Source organism: Telmatherina bonti, assembly GCF_933228915.1.
Source record: "Telmatherina bonti genome assembly, chromosome: 22".
In the NCBI taxonomy this organism is placed as follows: Eukaryota; Metazoa; Chordata; class Actinopteri; order Atheriniformes; family Telmatherinidae; genus Telmatherina; species Telmatherina bonti.
This window is the reverse complement of record NC_136631.1, coordinates 19,560,143-19,583,836: the sequence shown is the minus strand read 5'-3', so window position 1 is coordinate 19,583,836 and position 23,694 is coordinate 19,560,143. Positions and strand designations below refer to the sequence as shown.

The 23,694-nt window shown below is 38.5% G+C and overlaps 1 protein-coding gene across 3 annotated transcripts in view; it reads left to right on the top strand.

Moving 5' to 3' along the window:
- The window catches only part of aqr (aquarius intron-binding spliceosomal factor), a 54,993-nt gene extending 36,451 nt beyond the window's left edge, over positions 1-18,542 (top strand). For 2 of the 3 annotated variants that reach the window (XM_079262261.1, XM_079262260.1), the window contains exons 28-36: positions 1,879-2,016; positions 2,121-2,192; positions 2,969-3,156; positions 3,252-3,423; positions 6,043-6,213; positions 12,977-13,062; positions 16,004-16,178; positions 17,307-17,417; positions 18,098-18,542. In XM_079262261.1, the coding sequence (XP_079118387.1) occupies positions 1,879-2,016; positions 2,121-2,192; positions 2,969-3,156; positions 3,252-3,423; positions 6,043-6,213; positions 12,977-13,062; positions 16,004-16,178; positions 17,307-17,417; positions 18,098-18,364 (1,380 nt within the window). In that variant the 3' untranslated portion in view covers positions 18,365-18,542. The remainder of the gene's footprint in view (positions 1-1,878; positions 2,017-2,120; positions 2,193-2,968; positions 3,157-3,251; positions 3,424-6,042; positions 6,214-12,976; positions 13,063-16,003; positions 16,179-17,306; positions 17,418-18,097) is intronic. The other variant, XM_079262262.1, reaches the window with a different exon arrangement.
- The last annotated feature ends 5,152 nt before the right edge of the window (positions 18,543-23,694 follow it).

Sequence of the window (23,694 nt, the reverse complement as noted above, 5' to 3'; positions counted from 1 at the left end):
GCAGCCTTTTGACCAGATGTTGCACATCCTCTTAGGATACATTCACATCAGGATAGTCAGCTAGACTCGTCCAATTTGAGGGAGGGGGACCTTCTTAAAAAAGGGGCCTTTTTAAAAAAAAAAAAAAAAAAAAAAAGTATAAAACTTGTTTCACTCTCCACCAGAGACAAGATAATACATTAGCCCATCATATCTTAGTGGGTGGTTGATCACATTTCTATCAGAACTTTGACTAAATTCTTCCACATCTTTCCCCATAACTATTTCTCGCACTAGAGTTGCCTATTACCGCACACACGTATGTTTTGGTGTGTATCTACAGTGGCGTGTCCTGAACCCACAACGCACTTTGTTTTTTAGTCCACTTCCTGTATTTGGTTAGCTTGCAACGAGCCGAGATGTGCGTTTGTAGGCGGAGTACATGTATTGTGCACGGTACTTAAAAGTGCTGTACAAACTTTGTTTATAAGCTTAATGAGGCACAGCAGAATTATTAAGGCTTTTTCGGTTGTCATCTTTTTTTTTCTTTTTTTTTTTTTCTCCTCTTTCTTTTTCACAAATTTCCACACTTAGCCACAGCTGAAGATGTGTGATCATTCCTCTTCAGCCCATCTACTATTTCAATAGGAATAACAAAAAACATTTCAGATTTATGGGAACACCATGATGGTCTCCACAAAGCAATAAAGAAGTTATTGGCTAGAGGTAATATCCTGACACGTGTGGTGACCTTGATTTATCCGGCTGGCCTCTGTATCACTGCATCACCGCACCTCTCCCTCCTCCCTCAGCCTCACCCATGCTGCAGTGAAATCTGCACACCCATTAAGAGGTGCTGCTGAATGTGGTGCAAGGTACAAGCACCACCCTGCTGCAGTTGCTTCTGTCTACCATTAACATGTAAAAGTAGTTTTGAGTGAGCTGCTACAGGATTATTCTGAGAATCTGTTGCCTGACAGACAGATGCAGCGTGCCTCTGTGACTCCATCTATCTACTGATTTTACTTCTTAAAATGTTGTCTCTCTTTCCTCTTTGTCAGTATTTATGTATCCTTGATATCTTAACTTAACACTTCAGTCTTTCTGGAGCCACAAAGGTTGAAAATAGACCTCATCAATATTGTATGTTTTGATTGGTTTAATATTATTACTAAAATAGTAACTTATCAAATATTTATACCCCAGTGCTGTCCGAGTCTGCTTCTCTCTTCCTCCCCCCCACCCCTGCCTCTACACAGCTAGTGTATAGACCTGAAAATAGCCTGTTTACCCATCCAGCCTGCTATTCTGTGTCTTCCCCACAGCGTTCATTGTAATGCAGTGATATCAGCACGCTGAAGGGAACTGATTTGTATTTTGAGCAAAAACTGTCCCCGGTGCTGCCATTGCAGTAGAGGCAGGAGAAGAACATCTGTGCCAAAGTGCTCCAGTTATTGAACGACAAACTGCACCGAGTATACTCTTCCACAGAGAAGCTGGTTGGCCCTTTTTGTGTTACTGCACCACAGTAAAGCGGAAACTTGCTTCTAATGATGATATAAAGTAGAAATGAGGTTGATGATAGCTTTGTTGTTAAAGCATTGTTCATGTTTTTCCAAGATTTGTGTTTTTTTTTATAGCAGCTTGTATGCAGTTACCCTAAAACATCTTGCAGCTTTTTTTTTTTCAGTTTTCTAAGTATTGAAGTGTACTTGTGTATTATCATACTATCCAATTCAGAAATAATTTATTAATTTGTTTTCATGTCATTAAGATGACCTTTCTAAACAATAACACACAGAAACACGTTACAGTAGCCTCCTCATTACATTTTGTTTATTATTATCCAAATTCTGCCTCTTCTGACCTTCAACTCTCATCTGTCACCATGTCTGATAGGAGTTTAGGGCCTTTGAGCTGCTGAGGAGTGGACTGGACCGCTCCAAGTACCTGCTGGTGAAGGAAGCCAAAATTATAGCCATGACCTGCACGCATGCTGCACTCAAACGTCATGACCTGGTGGAGCTCGGATTCAAGGTGGACTTTTCTTATTTGATGTTAAGACTAGATAGTCCTGTTAAATCTGTGTTTACTGCACTCAGTTTGGATGTTTAAACCAATTTGTTTATCATCTCTAACAGTATGACAACATTCTAATGGAAGAAGCTGCACAGATTCTTGAGATTGAGACCTTCATCCCTCTGTTGTTACAGGTAACTTATTGTTGACTCCCCATTATAATGTTTCATCTTCATGAAAGTACCTGATTTAGGGTTTTAATGTTTCCTGAAAAACTGCATTTCAGTATATGTACTTATGAAACTTGACACAAACTTAAAAAACTTACATGTGACACCTTATTGAGTCAATACCGCTGTGCTTAAGCTTTGTGATTGTGGTCTGATTGATAGGTTCTACATATGATAATCATGCTTGTCTCGGGGAGTTGCATGAGTCTGAGATGAGCCAATTCCTTTGTGCAGATGATGTCATTAAGTAATTCATATTAATTACCAGAACCAATTTTTATTATTTATTTTTATTTCTTTTGTATTCAACCATGAGCCAGAGTCTTCTTTTGGATGTCTAAGCAAAGTAGTGCTATCACTATTACACCCTTACCAGTGTTTTGAATGAGTAGCTCCTAACACACAGGGTTTCAAATGTCAGATCGAGCTTCAAATCAGAAACATTAAATTGATTAAATCTCATAATATTGTGTAGACATGGGTATGAATTATATGGTGACCCTTTATGTTTCATTGTTAGACTCAAAGCATTCCCCTCTGACAGTTTTATTGTTTTGACATGGACTCATGTAACTTAGAAACTAAATAGAATCATACTGGATAAGCTGTAATCAGCTGTAGATGGTAAGATGCATTAAAATGTTGGGTGAAAGTCATGAAGCCAATGCAGTTACCTTTTGAAATATGAAAAAAAAAAAAACCTGTGCTTGTTCTTTTATTGAATCTTCCCTTTTCTGTAGAACCCAGAGGATGGATACAGCCGGCTGAAACGTTGGATCATGATAGGAGATCACCACCAACTGCCCCCAGTCATCAAGAACATGGCCTTTCAGAAGTACTCCAACATGGAGCAGTCTCTCTTCACTCGATTTGTGCGCCTAGGTGTGCCAACCATCGACTTGGATGCACAGGGCCGTGCACGTGCAAGGTGCGGTCATGCCTTCATTCAATACAAGCTGGTAGTGCTGCGTCACTAAAAAGGCAGAAATATATTGGAACTTTGTCTTTCTGTTTCTTCCATAGTCTTTGTAATCTTTACAACTGGCGCTACAAACATCTCGGCAACCTGCCTCATGTGCAGGAACTTCCAGAGTTCCAGGTGCCAAACCCTGGCCTCACCTTTGACTTTCAGCTGATTAATGTGGAGGATTTCAATGGGGTGGGAGAATCTGAGCCAAATCCTTACTTTTACCAGGTCAGTAGTCCAAACGTTCAAATGCACACAATTAAACTAATATTTGTACGAGTAATGTAATCCATATAAACATTTTTATAAGTTTAAACTGTAGTCCAGAATAAAAATAATTTCTCAAATGGCTGGATCCATCTGATCACACTGGAAAACACTCTCATACACTTAAATTCACCAGAGCAGAGAACCATATTCTTCCCTTGTCTCCATTTCCTCTAAATTGGTTATTGTGCAGAGTTCATTAATTTTTAAGTTTCTGTGGTTTAGCTACTAGTCCAGATGATATATTCATCAGTCTGCTTATTCTGCTGCCTGGCACAGACCACTGGGTTTGTCCTTCACACCAGGATCCAGATTGTTTCATCATGACATTGCTGAGACTCCAAGACAGTGTGTGGGTGGATGGGGTGGAGGGCTTGGGTTGATTGGGTTGTTTACCTTTGCACCATGCCAGCACAAGAAATCAAATGTTTGTGTCAACTGTATAAGCAAAAGTATTTATATTTTTTCATATATATATATATATATATATATATATATATATATATATATATATATGTATATATATGAAAAAATTTCTCACAAAAACAGTGTTTTAATAAAGTAATTTCATTTCAACTGATCAAGAAATATAAAAGTAGAATATATTTAGGAGGTAGAAAATGCTTTTTTACATAAAGCTGTTTTGTCTTAATGAAAAATCCAAAATTGAACTTGATTTAAGGTGAAAACTGAACTGTCAAATGGTTAAAGAATACAAAATATAGGATATTAGTTTAGGATTATAATCAGCTAGGGTATATCAGTTTGCTTTATGAGCATCATAGCTGCATTCAGTACTTGCGTCCCTGAAGCTTCTAATTATTCTTAAATCCAGACCATGTGCACTTCTCAAGGCACCGGGTCACATGAACCTCAACTCCATTTGCCTGTTGCCATTTTCAGGCTTCTCAAGGGATTCGCCAGACTCTTTCAGGCCTGACACACAACTCGTATACACAGACCACACACACCATCTTTCCTAGGAAAGGGATTGATGATCATCCACTAACTCAGACATTTTTGTTTTATATGCTTTCATTTTAAAATGACATAAGAAGCGTTGGTATGACAGTCTTACAGGCAGTCCATATTTATCAGTCAATTCCAGATTACTTATTCCTTCAGTAGGTTGTATCTTGGCGGCACTGAACAATCTTTTCTTTCTGTCTTTCATCCTCTTCAGTCCTTAAGTTGCCTCAGGCTATTGGCTCTAACTCCAGTGTTAGGTTTACTCTTGTTGTTATGGTTACTAACATCTTTGGGGTGTTAGGACATTAGATCTTATTTGGTTAAACATGCGCATGAGGTTTGCAAAGTTAGACATGTCAGGCAGAGTTCAGCTAATATTTTTCCTCGTGTATGCGTGAGATGGCAATGTTTGTGGTTCTCTGGACAATTTGCCTTTGTAATGAGACTGTAAAGTAACACTTGCATTCAGATGGATAAATGAAAATAATCCACTTAAACCGTAGTGACTTTAAGGAAATGTTGAAGATATATGATTATCATTTTATTAATACTTTTGAAAGACCCCAGATTTTAGCTCATATTTCTTTGTTTGGTTATTTATTTAAATTAAAAGAAAAACATGGCGTGATTTATTAAAGATATGTGTGCTTTTTTTTTGTAGGCAGGTAATGGGAAGCAGAACAAAGACGGTTGTTGTTTTTGATGTGTTGGTTCCAGTACAGCTGGATCAGGAAGCGCTGATGAAGCTGCATAAATAACTAGCAAAGATGTGAGGCTGCAGTCCACATTTAATTGAAACAGGATGAATAATTCATACTGCTGGTTTCGTTTGTTTTTTCCATTGCATTTGAAGGGCAGAGGGTAGTGTTAAAGCAAGGATGCACAATGCTTAGAAATGTGTTGTTTCAGCCTTCACATTTACTCACACAGGGAGGAGATCTCTGTAGGATTCAGCCCTGGAGATTTGGTTTAGAGTTCAGTGAAGAATAATTATTTAAAGTAGATGCGTTTACATGTCACAGTTATCGATTTCTTATTAGAATAAGTATTCACAAGCCTCTTGTTGGGGACTAATTTTCTTTATGATTTCGATTTAATAAAATTAAAATTACATTTATCCATTACTCACCTAATGTTACTCATAGGTAGAGTAGAAATATCCCAATCTTTCTTTTTGTTTGCGTTGAGAAGATCCACAGTTGAGACACTTTGTCCCATCTGACTACCAGACAGGATATGAAGGCTGATGAATCCTCAGATGAATCAATTAATTCCAGCCAAATGTAGAAGGCAGTTAATGCATGACTGGGCTTTTACCCGGCTGGCAACTTAAACACATGACAGGTGACAACAAAATGAGAAATGGGAGAAAGAAAATAGCTGTCTTTGGGTGTTTCAACAGAAAGCAAGATGCTTTATTTGAGTAACTGAGACTACATTTTATTTTCCAGTAACATCAGTTATTCGACTTTCATTTACTATGAAGTTACATTAACAGAAACTAGGAGATCATTTTGAACTTTTTTTTCCCCACAGGGCTCAGGTGATGCACTTTATTTTCAGTTTGAACAGTCTGATGTTTTTACCACATTGTTTTCTCTTTTTGTGAAGAACCTGGCTGAGGCAGAGTACTGCGTGGCTCTCTACATGTATATGCGTCTGCTGGGGTACCCTCCAGACCGCATCAGCATCCTTACAACCTACAATGGACAAAAACACCTGATCAGAGACATCATCAACCAACGCTGTGCTGGAAATCCCTTCTTTGCCCAGCCTCACAAGGTAGGAGCCAGCAAGAATAGTCAATTACAAACAGTTGTATGCGACATCATGTTTAAACCTCATGAATGAAGCAAAGCCTTGTCCTGGATAAAAAGAAAAAAGAAAGCAGGAGTGCAAGTCTGACAGCTGAAACTTGCTAATAAGGGGCTATAGATCAAAATGAAGTCAATGCAAAGTTTATCAGCAGTCCTGTAAAGTGTTGTATCTTTTTAAATGTTATTTATAGATTTATTAAAATGTTTTTCACCTGTAAATCCTGTGACTTTACACAAGCTGTGTAGCAACACTAACACATTGGACTCCCATGTGGCATTACTTAATGTTCCTACATTTCTTCTCCACTGTCCCAAAGAACACGTTTTCACTTTATGTATGTCTGTGTAGGACTCACACACCCAGCACACAAGACGTCTTAATAAACTATGTCTTCACACCCCTAGATACCAACTGCAGTCAGTGCACAGACCTTTTATCCTCCATTGCAATGAGAAAAAAAATCTATATTTCCCAATTCTCACAAGGCTTTTGGCGACTGCTTTCTATTACCACAGACACACACACACTCCTCTGTAACCCAGTTCAGCTAAACACATCTATGTATTTCAGTGACCTATTTTTGCTACCAGTTATTATTTTGCTGTTGTTTTACATACAGGTATATTTAAATTAAAATTAGTTTCAGGGGTTTTTCTTGATGTCTGTGTGTCATTGAGGGACTTGATCCACTACACAATCACACGAGAAGTTATTTAAAAAAAACAAAACAAACTATATTTCAAAACCATGACTTCATTGTGCAGCTGCATCAGATCATGAGACTTCTTGGAGGAGCTTGTGGTCATAAGACTGATTAGAACAGGACCCTCTTTTTTTTTTATTTTTTTTTTTTTTTATTTACCAGCCAACTGCATACCTCAGAAATTCACACCCAGTATGAAACGGTTTGAATGATTGGAGAAGAATGTTAAGTGAGTGTTGGTGCCAGGGATCATGTACAATATGTGCTATGCACATCCCTTCTGTACTCTGTTGGATTGTCTTCAGATATCCCATGTTATTGTTCTGAACTCTTCTAGTTTCTCCTCATTTTCTCTCTACTGTTTAGTCAGCAACCCTCTGGCAGTCTCTCATTCCTATTTCGTTTGTACTGTTAAATAGTTTTACTCACTAGCCTCAGGTTATGCTTTCCTTTTTTTTTCCTCCTTCTTTTACCCTGCCCACAATCTCTTATACCTTTCTTCACTCTTTGTCAGGTTTCCACACACTTAATTGTGATTTAAAAAGAAAAAAGTCACACTAACATTTCATTGGATCTGCTTTAGCTTTGATTACTGCACACATTTGCTGTGGTATGATTACCTTAAGCTTTTTCAGAGTCACATTTATTCCCAGCCAGTGTTGCCTACATTTTGTACCAAAATCTTGTTTTGATTGTGGGAGAGACTGAACATTGTACAAGGCCTTCTCCAACACGTTCCAAAGATTCTCAATGGGGTTCAAGTCTGGACTCTGTGGCGGCCAATCCATGTGTGAAAATGATGTTTCATGCTCCCTGAACCACTCATTCATAGCGTGAGCCCGATGAATTCTGGTGTGGTCATCTTGGAACATGCCAGGGAAGTATAAAATCTTCTGATGGAATAACCTGGTTATTCAGGATATTCAGGTAGTCAGCTGACCTCATTCTTGAAGCACATAATGTTGCTGAACATAGACCTAACAATTGTTGCTCCAGAGTCCAGTTTTTATGCTCCCTAACAAATTAAAGCCTTTTTCTTCAGCTGTCCTCACTGATTAGCAGTTTTCTAAAGGCGACACAGACTGTTGTTTTTCTTTGATTTGATTCCACAAAAAGTTAAAGTAATGATGACCTCCGTTGAGGATTCTTTTCCGGCCACTTTTTTACCCTTGAAGATGGTTTCCCGCTATCTTTTCCAGTTTTTAATAATGTGTTGGACAGTTTTTAACCTGATTTTAGTAGTTTAAGCACTATCCATAGATGTTTTCTATGCTCCATGCAATGATTTGTCCCAGCTTAGACAGAATAACATATTCTCCATGACTAGCAGATGTGGCTGTTTAGGAAACGAGAAACTGCTCATTGCATCCGTTGAGGTTAAATAACTTGTTGGCAGCTAAAAGATAATAACCCATGCAGTAATTATCCAATAGGCAGTTCAGACATATCTGCTTGGTTAAATCCAGGGGGGGGGACTTTTCTTTGGCCAGGCAGTGCATTTAGATGACACTATAAACAGTTTTCTTCTGTCGGATAGTTACAGACATCAGAAGCTTAAAACACATATATACTTTCAGTTTGCTCTAATGGTGAAAACCAACACTCGTATAGCTCATTTTTAAATGATCTGTGTTCACACAGATCCTTATACAGACCTTTTAGTTTATATTTGAATTCTATAAACAGTTTGTTGCATCTTTTTTCTACAATTACACAATGATGAACATGCCGGGCACAGAAAGGGTCAGCATCATCCCTAGGAACACTTTGACCACGATGCTATCTCAGCCGGCGCTGCTTGTTTTACAGCCATGCTGTCATCTCCTAATAACCCGAAGATAACACCTCTGCAGTGAGTTTACTTATATGTGCCATGTCTTCTTATAGGACTTGGTATGGAATCTAATTTCCTGAATCGATTTGATTCACAGTAGCTTGATTCAATTAAATTTCAATTTAAATTGAGTCTGTATCAATTCATTTAGAGATATTTATTTAACATTTTTTCTTGAATACTTATGCCATTCTCAGATATTCGCTTTTATAACCATCAAAATCAGATGTCTGGGAGTGATCAGATAATCAGACACTGAAATATATTTGAAAGATGGCTGTCAACAATTACCAGTCCAACTAATTTATTTCATTTACTTTTTTTTTTTTTTTTAAAACATTCGGTGTTTGTTGAACACGGCGGAGCCTGCGGCTTTAGCTTTAGATGCCATGCATGCGAGAGATCAAACGCTGCTGGATGGATTGGATGGTGAATGAAAAAAATCCAATCCAAGAGAAGCTGATTTTGGACGTATGTTTTATTCTCCTTTTTATGACTTTTCTGATAATTGTCCAGCCTTACATATAGAAGTTATTATAAGTGCTTTAAAAAATCTGAAATATTATTATCTTTGTAAGAGAAAAGCTGATATTGAACAGAAGCAACTCTGGCAACATTTCAATTATGTATATATGCTGAGATCTGAGCGTTGGGAAGTCATGTGTGAGTAGAATCCCTTCTGTCAATGATAAAAAAAAAACAAAAGAAATCCATCTCAAAGTTTTATGGATTGCTTTTGGGTTAAATGTCTTTTTTTTTTTTTCTTTTTTCTTTTTTTTTTCCTTTTTAAAAAACCCATTTAATTTGTAGTCTACACATACTTTAATCAGTTTAATCAGTTGCCTTTGGAGTTGGATTTCAATAATCATTAATTAATTTAAAACATTGATTAATGATTATAGAGAGCCCACATCAAGTCATTTCACCTCCTAAAATGCTGCTTTTCCAAACTGCGACCATCAGCTTTAAGCATCGTGTTTATTACTTAAGGGGAATTCAAAATTTTGTGTCACACAAAATTGGATGTTATTATTCAAAAACAAGCTAACAGGACAAGAATCCCATTGAGTCTTTTATGACAGCAGTTTGGAGTCCAAATGAATGGTGTGTTGTACCAGCTGTGGGGTAAAAGTGTTTTCTAATTCCCTCTAGTTGTCTGTTTTTTGTGCTGTGTAACCATACCTTCTTGTTTTGTCGTGAAGCATTTTCTCTGTTCTGACAGCAAGACAGAAAATCTGCTTAGCCATGTAAACTGTCCTGCAATGTTAAGACATAAAGCATCATTCATTGTGCTCACGTCCTTACTCAGTATGCTTGCCCAGTGATAAAGTGACAGGAGTGACAGGCTGCTAGATTTGCTGAAATGAAAGATGGCCAGAGAGGGAGTGCTTCGCAAAAGAAACAGGGACTCTTGTGGGAAAATGCTGAGCAGCTGAAAGGTCACGCGCTGCGCGCTGGGTCCACAGTGTGTCTGACAATGTGTCACAATGGCTAAAACCAAGCAAATGTCAACAGCCAGCTTACTTTACTCTGATGATTTTAATTAGACACAAAAGGAGAGAAAGGCCGGTTAGTACCAGTCACGGCCTCAAAATAGCCTGAAGGTCTTCTGGAGTCTCAAAAGCTGAAAATCCCATAAACATAGTTTTATTATCTTTAAATATGTTTTTGCTCTGTGAGCTTCACAAAGATTATTTAACATGATTTAACATGATTTCCATGACATCAAGCAAAACTACATCCCAGCTGCAGAGTTATGAGTTTTCATTACCTGTAGTTATTTGGGATGCAGAGTAACTGTAAAGATGGATAAAAGAAGAGTGTTACAGTTTTAGGCTTCAGACCGCAGTACAGCTCGAGCTCTTTTACATGAACACAAACACTAACTTTTATATAGAACATGATCATCTTTAATAGCATGAAAGCCGTAGGATTGGAACCAGAATGTCTTAACTGGATATGTGGACATAGGTTAGAAACGTGCCTTATCATGTCAGAGTTTTTTTTTATTGCAGATAACAAGTGGCGAATGACATGTCGACATTGGATCCATAAGAAATAACAGATTCAAATGTTAACTATGTCATCCCTGGGTATGTTTTGAACTAAGTGGCATGAAGATGCCATGGCAGGATGGGCAGAAAAGCAGAAGACCACATGTTGTTGTCTTCATAATAAGAAAATGGATGGAAGAAAATTATTTTCTGTAAAATAGTCTTGTATGCAAAGGCTCACAATATATCCGGTGTGTGTGTGCGTGCATATGTGCGTCCTTATGTTCTCAGACATGCGAGTTACATTGACATGACCTCTGTAATTCTCTCCCTAGCAGATATCTCATAAATAACTCAACACCATGCAAAATGCTGCACCTTGGGGAAATTGTCGATATGGGCTTCTATGTCTGTGAGCCAAGAATAACTTCCCATCAAAAGCCCCTCTTGTTTGCAGACTCACTGTTACATGTGTGTGGACACGCGCACATGTACAGTGGATGTTTAACTTGAGCATGTAGCCCTCGATTGTGCATGCTATGGTAAAACCAACATATTTTGCCCTGTGGTGTTACACCTGTTCTACACAGCAACAGAGAAATGGAAATAAATCCCTCATTAGCCGTATAGTTTAGTCTTTTATGCATTCACACACATTCCCCAAATTAATTTCTCTTTATCCAAAAGCTTGAAACTTTTGATGGATTTCTGGTTCACTTAGAGGATATTTTAACAACCAAAAGATGTTTTATTCAGCGTGGTTCATTCTCATGTTGCTTACTGTACCTGTGTGGTTTCTCCATGGTTGCCGATGTCCTATTGATCCTCTTATGCATGGATCTATAGAGGACACAACCTCTTTCTGCTGAGCTTTTGAGTTCATCTGCATGTGGTGCATAACTTCACAGCAGTGTTTTTTGTACAATAGCAATTCATGAGGACTTATGTCTTGTTTTGTTTATGCAGCATCTGTTCTCAGCTAACTTATCTTGTGCAGGTTTAGGCTACTGGTTCTCTTTTTTTTTTTTGTTTCCTGTAACCATTATTTTGGAGAAGACTTAAAATCCTTGTGTGGTCATGATTAAGGTTTTTCATGAGGGTATTCTCTGTTTTATGTAAGGTCAGCTTGAATTTTACAAGGTACTTTAACAGTCTTATTATTTATGGTATGGCCATTGATTTTTACCAGTTCAGCGACATCTTCATGAGGTAATGTTATTGCAGAGAGAACAGTCCAGCATGACGTCAAGTCAATTAAAAATTCTGGAGGTTTTTTTTTTTTTATGGTAAATTGCGCAAGATCCAAAAGCAGGTTGAAGTGCAGGAGATTGCACCACAAATGTTCTCAAACAGATCTCCTCATTTGTTTTAACAGTGTGATCGATGTTTTCTTCAATGCATTACTTTGATCTTTTCCATTAAAAGTTTTATTCCTACTCTTAAATGTAAGAGTGTTTTATCTTGTATATAACTTTATATTATGAAGATTTCTTGTGTTAGAAAGACAGAACATATGACTCGCTTACTTAGGAGACCATCATTCTCCCTTATAGAAGGATTTCATTTCACCCTTTTTTTTTTTTTTTTTTTTTTGCCATTGTGTCGTGCCTTAATTATGTAAGGCGCAGCAGCTCAGCCGCAGTCATTTTTCTCATTTATGGGAATAAGTTCATTTCCCAGCAAGACCAGATTAACTATGTAAATGATGGAATTTCACAAATGCAAGTTTTATTTTGATCTAAAGTAAAATCTTACAGAAAGATACTTTTCCTCTTATTTGTCCCTAAAATAACCTTTGATCAAGTCAACCAGAGTGTCCCCCTCAGTATGCGGGACCTGATTCTCAGGGGGCTTGGTAAGAGGCGAGTGGTGGCAAATGCCCTCTAAGCCGTATTAATGCTCCTGGCTGCCCATGTGGCCCTCATAGATAACGGCAACAAGAAGACGAAGGCACCGTTTTTTTATCATCCCCCCTTCTCAAATATAAATAAATAGAACGGAAAGAGAAAGAATTGAAAGGAGAAAGTATTTTCTCTCATGTGTCTAAACATTTCAGCTAAATCCCTCCACCTGACTCAAAGGCAAGCACTCATTTGCAGAGTATTTCAGCTGCCAAAGCTTAAATAACACATCCTTGATATTTATGTGTTATTCGTGTGTTGCTTGTTAAATAATGAATATTTTGTGTTTGTACAGGTTACAACGGTGGACAGGTTCCAGGGTCAGCAGAACGACTATATCATCCTCTCACTGGTCCGCACCAAAGCTGTGGGACATTTAAGGTAATTATTTCAGTGCATGTCAAGCTGAAAAATGTACCTGATACAAAATTGCCCTCAGCGTCGAACAGCCGATCTACTATAAAATTACATGTAATAGCAACTATATCTAAGATAAACATCCTCAAGGGAAACAACACAGCAGAAATGCTGGAATTTGACTATGCTGAGACAGCTGCTCTCAGAAGACTTTCTCTTTTTGTTATGTGTGACACTGAATGAGGTTTGACGGTAAGAACAACATGGCTGTGTTGATGCATGCGTTAGCTATGGCTCAATGTTGATGCAGAAAGAATAAAGTTGCTTCAGGACAGGAGTATGACTAGAGCTGACTTTAGTTTTTGTCCTGGTTAAGAGAAGCCTCCATGTCCCATTGGTCTCTGCTGATCCATCCCCCTTCCTTGCAGGAGTGTAGCTCTGTCTTCTTATCTGTCTGCTCCTTCTTTTCCTGACTCCCAGCTTCTTCCTCATTTCACTGAATTGATTTGTGGTCAAATGGCCTTTCACTTTGCAACTGCCATGGGATCCCAGTGAGCTCTTTAGCCCTAAAATACCACATGCTTTATTATCAGGACATTGAAGCCGAACTCATCTACAGCACTTCTGTGTGCCATACTGGCCGCTGGCTGTGATGTACATTAGCTGCTCTTGGAATTGCTCTGCTCACAGCTTTATCACAGCACTGGACAGCCTGGAAATTGGAACTCCAGAGCGAATAATAGGTCCTTCCCATTGCTGCTAAATACAAGCTCCCCTCTTTTAAACCACACCCTGTCTGTGTGAGAAGGTGAAGTGGCAAAAAAAGGCAGGTTAAAAGCTATGTTTCAAGCTCGTCTTACAGATAAATATATGACTTGATGTCACTCGGACAACAGAGTTTGGCACAAAAAAATGATCATTTATCTTGCTGGGAGTGCCCTCTGTCCGCTTTGTATCATTCATCTAAGCTTGTCTTATGTATTATATCCTGCCAAATAGATTGTTAGTGTTTTATCTGTTCAGTGCACGTGGATTGAGAAGTGGCTGAAGCTCCTGATGTCCTGGATTCCAACTTCAGACAGGAGTGAACATAAAAGCCATGATTCAACTTGATAACATGACTGATAAGCCCATTAATACTCAGTTTTTTGCCAAAATGAGGACAGTTGTAGTCATTTCACATGAGAATATTTTAATGAAATTTGATCATACTTCTGTTTAATAAGCATGCCAAACTTTATCACATCTGATCAGCCAAGTGTTGGAATAAAACTACTGATAAATAATATATCTAGACCTAAATGCAGATTCATCCTTATTTAGCAATTCCTTTTTTTTTTCCACTTTAGTGGCAAGTTGTTCTAGAAATAAATTAAAAGATAATTTTTATACATTTCTGGCTTGAATCTCTTTAATCTGCATTAAATATATCAGGAAAACTCTCGGTATGCAAAGGAGGGGGTGTGCACCACTGACTTTAACCTCATAATTCTGCTCATGCACTCTCCCATGGTCCAGCATCTCTCCTCATGGCAATCTGCTGCCGTGACAACCACAGGGGACGCAGCTGACCATATGATGAGCTGACCCTTTCTTTGACAGAAGAAGCATTCCTGCTGATTTACCAAAGCCCATTCAAATACGGGTGCATGTACTTTGACAAGGCAACGCAGATGCAGACACACTCTGACATATACACACTCAAAGCTGGACACACACATGCACACAGAAACGGTATTGGTTCACTTTGCCCCATCAAGCCACAGCTCAGCCCAGGTGGGCGTCTCTCAGTAGTACCATGTCCACGGGCTACCATGCCTTATGATTGGTTCATGTCCTCTACAGCTCTGTGCTCATTGGTGTAGGCTGTTGTAGTTTGTCTCTGTGGAAATATTTTGCTTTCAAATTCCGTTTTGTATCATTTTGCCTAAAATATGCAATAATCTCCAGACAGATCTGCTGTTCATGTTAACTTTCTCATTCCCCGCCTAGTGGTTCTCAAGCTTTTTTTTTTGCATATTCATGAAACTCATCATGCATATTGCAAGGATTAATCCTCTTAATCTCATGTGCTCAGGTGGAATCCTCATTTTATATTTTTAGCTGCATTTTAGTATGTACATGTGTTATAATATGTGTTGCAAATGCATCCAGAAATGATGTGGTGTATTCTTCCTAATCAAACCAAAGACTTTTTATAAAGTCAGTTCTTGCAGCTACAGTTAACAAAGACTTGTATTTTTGAATGCTGCTTATTATGCAGAATGTTAAATAACATGCAGTTTAGTAGGAGGACATTTGCAGTGTGCATTGTTTACAGTGCAGCTTAACTTTTGGCTTGCCATATGTTCACAGAAGGGTTTTATCTGTTATCTAGCTTTTTGACTTCTGTATAGGTACACTGTATACATCGATAAATACACCTTCACTAGAATTCCTCGACAGAGTAGATAAACAACCACTTTTACCGCTACAGCAAGCCAAGCAGGATTCTTCCTCTTCACAGAGAAATTACTCCTCTGTCTCTAATCTCTTAATTCTCCTTGATGGCAAGAAAAAAAAGTAACCTAAATCTACCCTTTCCTCTACTCTCCCACTTCTCCCTCTCTTTGTCAACTCGACTTATCCATGCCCTTTGCCTTCAATTCCTTTATTTCTTTCTGAGCTTCTATATTTGTCCCACTCACCTAGTCCTGCTTATCCATCCCTAAACCTCCCTCCTCCTACTCTACACTTGTCTTTTTCTCTTCCAGCTTTACTCCAGTCTTTCATCGCAATCCGAGTTTTTGTTTTTCCCCTACACATGATTTTCTCTTTTTTTTCCTTTTTTTTTTTTTTTCCCTTGAATAATTTCTCAGTTTTCCTCTCCACCCACATGAGTCCCTTTGCATAGTTGTCTTCCTCGTGTCAAACAAATCCTTAACTGTTTTTTTTTGTTTTTGTTTTTTTTTTCTGTCCCCTACAGGGATATGAGGCGTCTGGTGGTAGCCATGTCAAGAGCCAGATTGGGTCTGTACATCTTTGCCCGGGTGTCGCTGTTCCAGAACTGCTTTGAGCTGACTCCTGCCTTCAACCAGCTCACCGCCAGACCGCTGCAGCTGCACATCAGACCACATGAGTACTACAACCAGGAACAACCTGTACGCAGACGTGTTTTAGTCCGTTTATGCTCCATACTCCTAATCTATTAAATCTATTTGTTTAAAGTATTAACAAACTTTTTTTTTAAGTCATCATAAGTACCTCCCCACACCTCTGCTGCTGGAGTTTGTTTATTTCTTCTTCCATTTTGTGAATGGAATCTTCCCCTTGGCCCTCACTGGTCCCAAATCCTCCTCCAGTTTTCTGCATGAACTGGGTCTGTTGAGATGTCTATAAGCTTGGGAAACAGTTATAAATAAACTCCACGAATCAAAAGACAAAACCACTCTCCCAAATCCTGCCTGACCAGCAGGACACGGCTGTTGTCTGGTCACCGTCTCACTGACTGGCTTATGTTGCAATGGGGGTGTCGTAAATACCCCCTGGCCTCTAACACTTTCTCTGACTCCAGCGTGTTCATCCCCATGAGGGACAGCTCTTTTGGTCACACACATGGCCCCTTGCTAACCTCCTGCTGCTGACACACAGATGCAGATTAAAAGTCCGATTTTGGCAACACTGGAACAGAACTGTTTTAGGCTATTTAGCCTTTATTTAGGAAACCACTATGGCAGCATATGATAACATACATACTTACAGTATGATCACTTAACAGGAAAAGTTGGGGGAAACCATCAATCCACAAACTTTTTAAACAAGTGCTTTACAGCTGAGAGGCCTCAAGAACAGTGGAGTTGTAGAGCAGTAAAGCTCTTATTCTTATTGACTCTGACATGATGCCCACAGGCCTCCTGTGAACATCCTCACTGTATTTGAGGCAGCAGTCCAGCAGATAGAATATTCTGCTCATCTCTCTTCAGTTTAGGTTGCAAGACTCTGTCTGCATACTGATGTGGTCAAATAACTGATTATGTATCCTGAACTTCGTTTGATTAGTGTGTGAGCAGTGATAGCTGGAGGCTGAAACGTTTGCTTACAAATAGCAAGCAGCCAGTAGAATGGGCATGGGAATTCTGATTTCTTCACACATTTTGCCTTGGATCAGTGTTTCTCCAGGTGGTGCATGACAAGACTGATAAACATTTCTTCTATTTTATTTTCTTAAATATCACATCCTACACTCTAAGCCAGCTTTCTCTTACTGTTATTGTGTTTCTTCCTTTCAGAGAGATGCATCTGGACAGCCTGATCAAATTGTGAAGAGCATGCCAGAGATGGCAAACCTTGTGTATAATATGTACATGCACATGTTGCAGACGTCCCAGAAGTATAGACAGGTAAAAAAAAAAAAAAAAAAATCTTAACCATGACTGCGGGTGCTTAAAATAGACATGTAAATAACCAGCTGTGCAGTTTAAACTATTTATTTGTGAAACTAAAGATTGCAGTCCTTCGATGAAACAGAATTATGAGTGTTAACATCTGTCCAACGTTCTCAGCTTCTACCGTCTTTGTGGTTTCTGTTTTATTATTTTCAGCCTTTGAATTATGAGGCAGTAGACTAAATAGGTCAAATGTAAAAATGTAGTTGTGCATGTGAAGAATTAACAGGCCACAAGCCAAACTAATTAGATGAAGCTTGAGTGGTTTTTAAACTATGTATTCTCTGTCTAATGCTGTCTAAATAATAAAAGGATTATTAGATGAAAGACCACATTGTTGTAAGGTTAACTTTCCTGAAGTAGACTTTACAGATCTAAAATTCTTCTAAATTTATTGCATTTTATTATAATAAACATAAACAGCTTAAACTGATGGAGTCTTTTACAAGCATCCTTGAGTTAATGCATGAATGTTTGCATTATTTTTTTCTTACACGTCTGTGAAAAGTTTTTGTAAAAGTTATTTTGTTGTCCTAATAATCAGATAACTGAATATACTCAATAATATATTGTCATAATAATGTGGTATTGTTTCCTCAATGTTTTAAATGTCCTCCTTTGTTTGGGCTTCTCAGCAGCAACAGCAGAAACTGGCTTTGCCTCCACAGCAGAACGAGAAGGATGCTGAGATTGCGAAGGCACCGGGTATCTCTCCGGAGCCACTGGAAGAAACCCCCATGGAGCAGGAAAACAGTGGAGACTCAAGCTCTGAGCCAAACAGAGAGGAGACAAGTGAGAGGGAGGGAGATCAGGATCCAGAAGACCACGGAAAGATGCCGGAGCACCCAGGCAGAGACAGCGACAGTGATGGGGAGGACAGCACAGAGGAGCAAATGCCGTAGAGGATCTTTTATGGGACTGCTATTAAAGGACCAAGTGGGTTCCTTTTAGATAAAATGTAGTGAGGTAATTGAGTCTGAATTTGTTTTCCACTGAAAAGATCCAAATTTTGTTGTTCCATTATTTTTTCTACACTGTATCTTTTTATCATTTATTAAAAAAAAAAAAAAGAAAAGGGAATCCTTTTATCTTCACTGCTGTTTATTTTTATGTAACTCTCAAAGCTGATAATAAACTTTGAGCCTCTGATCTTTATATCTCTCTCATACACTCACTCCAACAAATAGCCCCCAGTCAACATATTAAGGCTTTGTAAGAATCTCTTTGTCATGATACGTGCATCCATTCATCTGCTTCGCTCCTCTGTGTGAAGCACAACTCAGATCTGATTGGCTCAACCTATACCAGCAGCACAAGCTGATACTAAGCTGCATTTGTAGGTCAGTCACTTTACCCAAGAGCCAGTGTGCATGCTGGGGGATTTTAACTCACCCTCTGGAAGTACAGTCACTCAACCAGCAACATTAAATCCTCCACCATTTGTATTGTGTGCCCAGTAGTATTGACATGCTGAGCTGCAGGGTGTTTTACATCATCTGGATCATTATGAATGAGGTGTACTGACTGCATGTAAAAAAAAAAAAAAATTTAAGTTGACATCAAAATGTATGAAAGCCAATGTAAAGTAGGTCTTAGTAATTTAAACTTTAATTAAAATGAAGAGGTTAACGCAGTCCTCGACCCTGCAGGCAAAACAGGCTGGGAATTTATTCATTATCATGCACCAGAGGTTAGTAGTTGTTACATCATACCTAAGGCTTGCTGAAAGAGCAGGTCAGCAGCAGCACAGCTGCTTGTGCCTGAGCCAGATGAAGACCTGATGGAGAACCATGTGCTGATGGATGTGGAGAGACACTCAGTCAAGTGAGGAGTCAGGAAATGTCTGTTTTGTTTCTCCCTACTGTCCAAGTAGAGGGCACCCTGGGTAAAGGTTCACAGGAGTGTTTTTAAGCAGCTGAAGAAAAAGAACATGTTAAATCAACCAGATTGTCTTTGTTGACTGAGAATGACTTACGAATCACTGACAGATTTTCTAAACCAACATGATGACGACATGCAGGATGATGCTGTTAAAATAGTGGAAGAAACATATTTTACACTGAATGTTTAGAAGAAACGCAGGTAGAATAAAATGCAGCGTCAGCCTCCAGACAAATGCACCACATGTTCAACTAGATCACCAAATAGCCTTAAATCCCATGACACCACGCATACTTTTTCTTGAGTCCCATGAATGCCTGCATTGTGCAATACCCTCCCTCTGTTAAGTTCTCCTGTGAACTTTGTTTTCTCCCAGCTGGCCCCATGACAATTCAGCTGCCTGTAATACCTTGTTGTAGTAAATTAGAACTAACTGGTGGGCAGTGGCTGCTGCTCACACTCATCCTCGCTCGAAGCCTCTAGCAGGATCTTGGACATTTGCTTCACACAGGAAGGAAAGCGCAGGCACTCGCTTTGTCCAGAACCTTTTCTCTGCTGAAGGTGAACATGTCTTTTATACTCACAGGACAGGTATTCACTAGGTTAATAGCTACTTTGCAAAGCTCTCATTTCTAACCTTGGCTAAGGGTTAATGTGTCACAGAAACTAACAGCATGCAGTAAAACTTGGTGCGAACAGTTAACTCATGATTGCTGTGTTCTTTCCACGCTAACTTTACTAATGATAAAATCAGCAAAAAAGGTTTTCAATATTGTTTCATATCTTTAGAGGATGATTTAGTTCGTTTAAATCCTTAAAATGTGATTGCATGATATTTAAGATTACAGAAGCAAAATAAAAAAGTTTAGAATTTTAGATAATATAAAATTTAATTTTGCTTTTTGGTTGTAATGTTTCATTTTTCGCCTTAAAACCACTGCTTTGGTAGTTGTTTTCTACGCTCCTTTTTAATATGAGGGTGTTTACCAGGAGCACGGGATCCACCATGAGACACACTCGTGCAGGATGTATAATTTATTGCCCAACCCTACGTGACAGCAGTGTCACAACAGGAAATTACACATTACTTAGAGTCAAGGCAGCTGTGCCTGGAGGGGAGAAAGATCTGACCATTGTGTCTTAAAGCTGCAGCAAGCTTAGGGAATCACTCTGACAGCACACAACACTTTCACACTCATAAAACCATCGGTTCTACTATCTTAACTTCAAGGTTGGACCTCAGGGCAGATTCTTCTTGTGGGTTTTTATCAAACAAAAAAGATTTACAGTCTTACTCCCTCTCTTAGCATTGCATGTGGGGAAAAAAATTCACTGTAGCAAAAAGAAAAATACAAATGCTGCACAGGATACCAAATGGAAATTTCCCAATGTGGATAACGCAGCAAGCTCAGAATAGCAGCACATTTTATTCCTTGCTGTAACTTAGTGTTGACAGTTGTGCTTATCACCAAAGTTCTGCACAATCTCAGCTGATCTGCTATTAGAGGGTGACTAATGTGTTAGTGCCAGTCTTCAACACTATGTCTCTTGATGGTCACTTGACCTCAACATGCAGATAAGCCTGGTGGTTATTGTCTGAAATGACCAGGCTGTCATGCTATAGAAAAAAAAACACTTCCTAATCCTAACAAGCACTTCCAGATCATCAACATTGCACATCTCAATCTGATAATCTGTTATTATTACTTAAGTAGCACTGCTGCTCCCTGGACACACTATCATGTGCAATCTAAAGTGCCCTGTTATAGTTGTTTATCAGCTCAACAAAAGTGAAAGCATTTGGCTTTGCAAAATATGCCAGTTTACATTTTGACTCGGTTACCAGTATTGAAATGTTGCCTCTTTCCTCCAGACTAGGATGGCCAGTTGTGGGTCATGTTTCTGGTGTGTCATATGGCTGGTGGTACTCCTGTGCATCGGCTGGCCCATTAGCATCACCTTAGGGGGTCTATATGGCCTGATCAGCCCCCTCACCACTTGCCTTGGCCTGGACCGACTCTCTGATTTACTCTTGGAGGGGGCCAACGTGGGTCGAACCTGTGCCAACAACATGAGGCATGGCAAGCCTTTGTGTTGAGACCAGTCCTTACTGATCTGGAGCAGATAACGCTGGAGTCAAAGTCAACAAAGTCACTTATTTATGGTGCAAAAAATTAACTTGCAAAGAACTGTTATTGTGGAATTTGTGCAGAAATATGTTGAGATGACTATTGTTTAATACATCAGAAACCTTTCTTGCAACCCAAGTAAACAAAAGGTGTGAAAGGTCTGGAAAATGAATTCCACTCCTACATCCAATTAACCTGGGATTTAAAATTTGTTTGGGTTTTTTGAGAAGGAAACAGGCTTTGCGTTCATGGTTTGCATTTGCTGTTTAATTCATGATGACCCTGCATGCAGAAGATAAGAATGAAAATGGCAATTTAACAATGGAAATGTTTAGACTTTTAAATGACTGTATGAAAACTTCTAATGCGATTAAAACTGCTTTGAACTTGCCCTCTGAGTTTGTTGATTGACTTACTGTAGACAGTGTTTGGCTTGGAAATCCGTAGTGTGCAGTCTTGGGTGATTGCAAATGGAAAGATAGCAAAAGCTGCAGATATGAACAGATACATTTCAAGTTTTACTCATTTTGTTTACTAGCTTCTTTTGTATTTGGGAGGTCAAAGGGAGTTTGAACCTATCCAGACTACATTAAAGACAGGGAACAATATGAAAACAGATAACATAGATTTATTACTGAAGGACACACAGCTACAGATAAATGCATAAAATCTTCTCTTCCATTCAATCCCCATCCTGAGCATGCACACGGTGGTTATTCCCTTTTATGTTTCTTGTAGGTTTTAAACTTTACTACATTTCTAAAGGAGCTAAAATCTATTGAACACATATACAAATGGGGGTATCTTAAGAATCATAAAATTTTGCTTAAAAGCAGCATTAAAAGAGTTTTTTATTTTAAAGCCCCCGGCAGTAAAACAAGCTATAAAGACATAATTGCCTTTTAAAGTGTCAAAACATCGGCTGTCCATTTTCACTAATTTCTTCACTGATTCATGAGGAAAATAAACTGACTCCTTGGAAGCTGAAAGCAGCACTATGTTCACACCTGAGTACTTTATCTGTCTGCTGTGTGTTGTTAGACACTGGGTTATAGTGTTTAACAACTCACAGTGTGTATATAATTTTCCACTCAAAGTTGCCTGCTGCTGCCACAAATAGGACTGATTAGATTAAAACGTGCAGTAAAATATTAGATAATTAGATAATGTTTTTGAACATAACATACTAACAGGTAGAACGATTATTGAATTGTTAAAAGGGGTTTTGTTGAGCCTGAAAATTCAATTATAAATGTGAAGTGAGTGTATGTAATGGGTCCTTCAAATTTCTATGTTTAAGTATTGTGTCAAAATAAATATTCAAATGAATCGTGAATTAAAAACAGTTTGGTAGATTTAAGAATCATCATCCTCAGTAAATTCAAGTCCATGAATTTGTAAATGTTAACACGAGGTGCAGTTGAACCTGCAGTATAAGAATTATTGGTCATGGCTTCAATGACAGCATAAGAAATTAAATATTCATGTAAGTCTGAAGGCCAGCACTGAACTAATCATACATTTTAAAAAAGATCCTCTAAATTTCCAAGTGTTTCTGTTTCCATTCCGCAAAAGACTGAGAAGTCCATTGAAAACAAATGGCAATGTAAAATAACTTAGTACCATAAAGTACAAGAGAACTGCGAAGATGTGCAAGCAGACTGCATGCTCTTCAAGCTCAAACTGACAGAGAGACATAGGCTTAAGAAAAATACATGTTCTGAAAGTTTTGAAGTTTAGGATAAAAGTTTAGGGCCCATATTCCAGCCTGAAAAGTTTGAAAATAAGAAATGTCAAATGTTAAGATAAAACAAAAAATGCTTGAAAATGGTTCTGAGTGCTGCATGACTGCACCAAAGCTTTGACATTGAGGGTTGAGGAGCATTGAGGAGAGGCTAACCCGCTCTCATCTTTGGCATTTGATTATAAAAAAAAAAAAATTAAAAAAAAGAAGGGGGGGGGGCTTTGTTTGTGTTCCATAATTCATCTGAGACTCTTTATCTGATAATTGGATGGTGCGCCTTTTGGTGTTTCTTTTTTGCTTTTTCACATTCATATTGTTTTAAAAATCTAAAGAAGTAAGAGTTAACAAAGCAAAAAATGACATGATCTCCATCCCAAACTGACTGTGAGAGTGAAGTTTGTAGTCAGTCCAACATACAGATCTGTTCCATCTTCAGCTCTATATATATTCCTTGTTTATGTTTTTCATGAATTTTCTG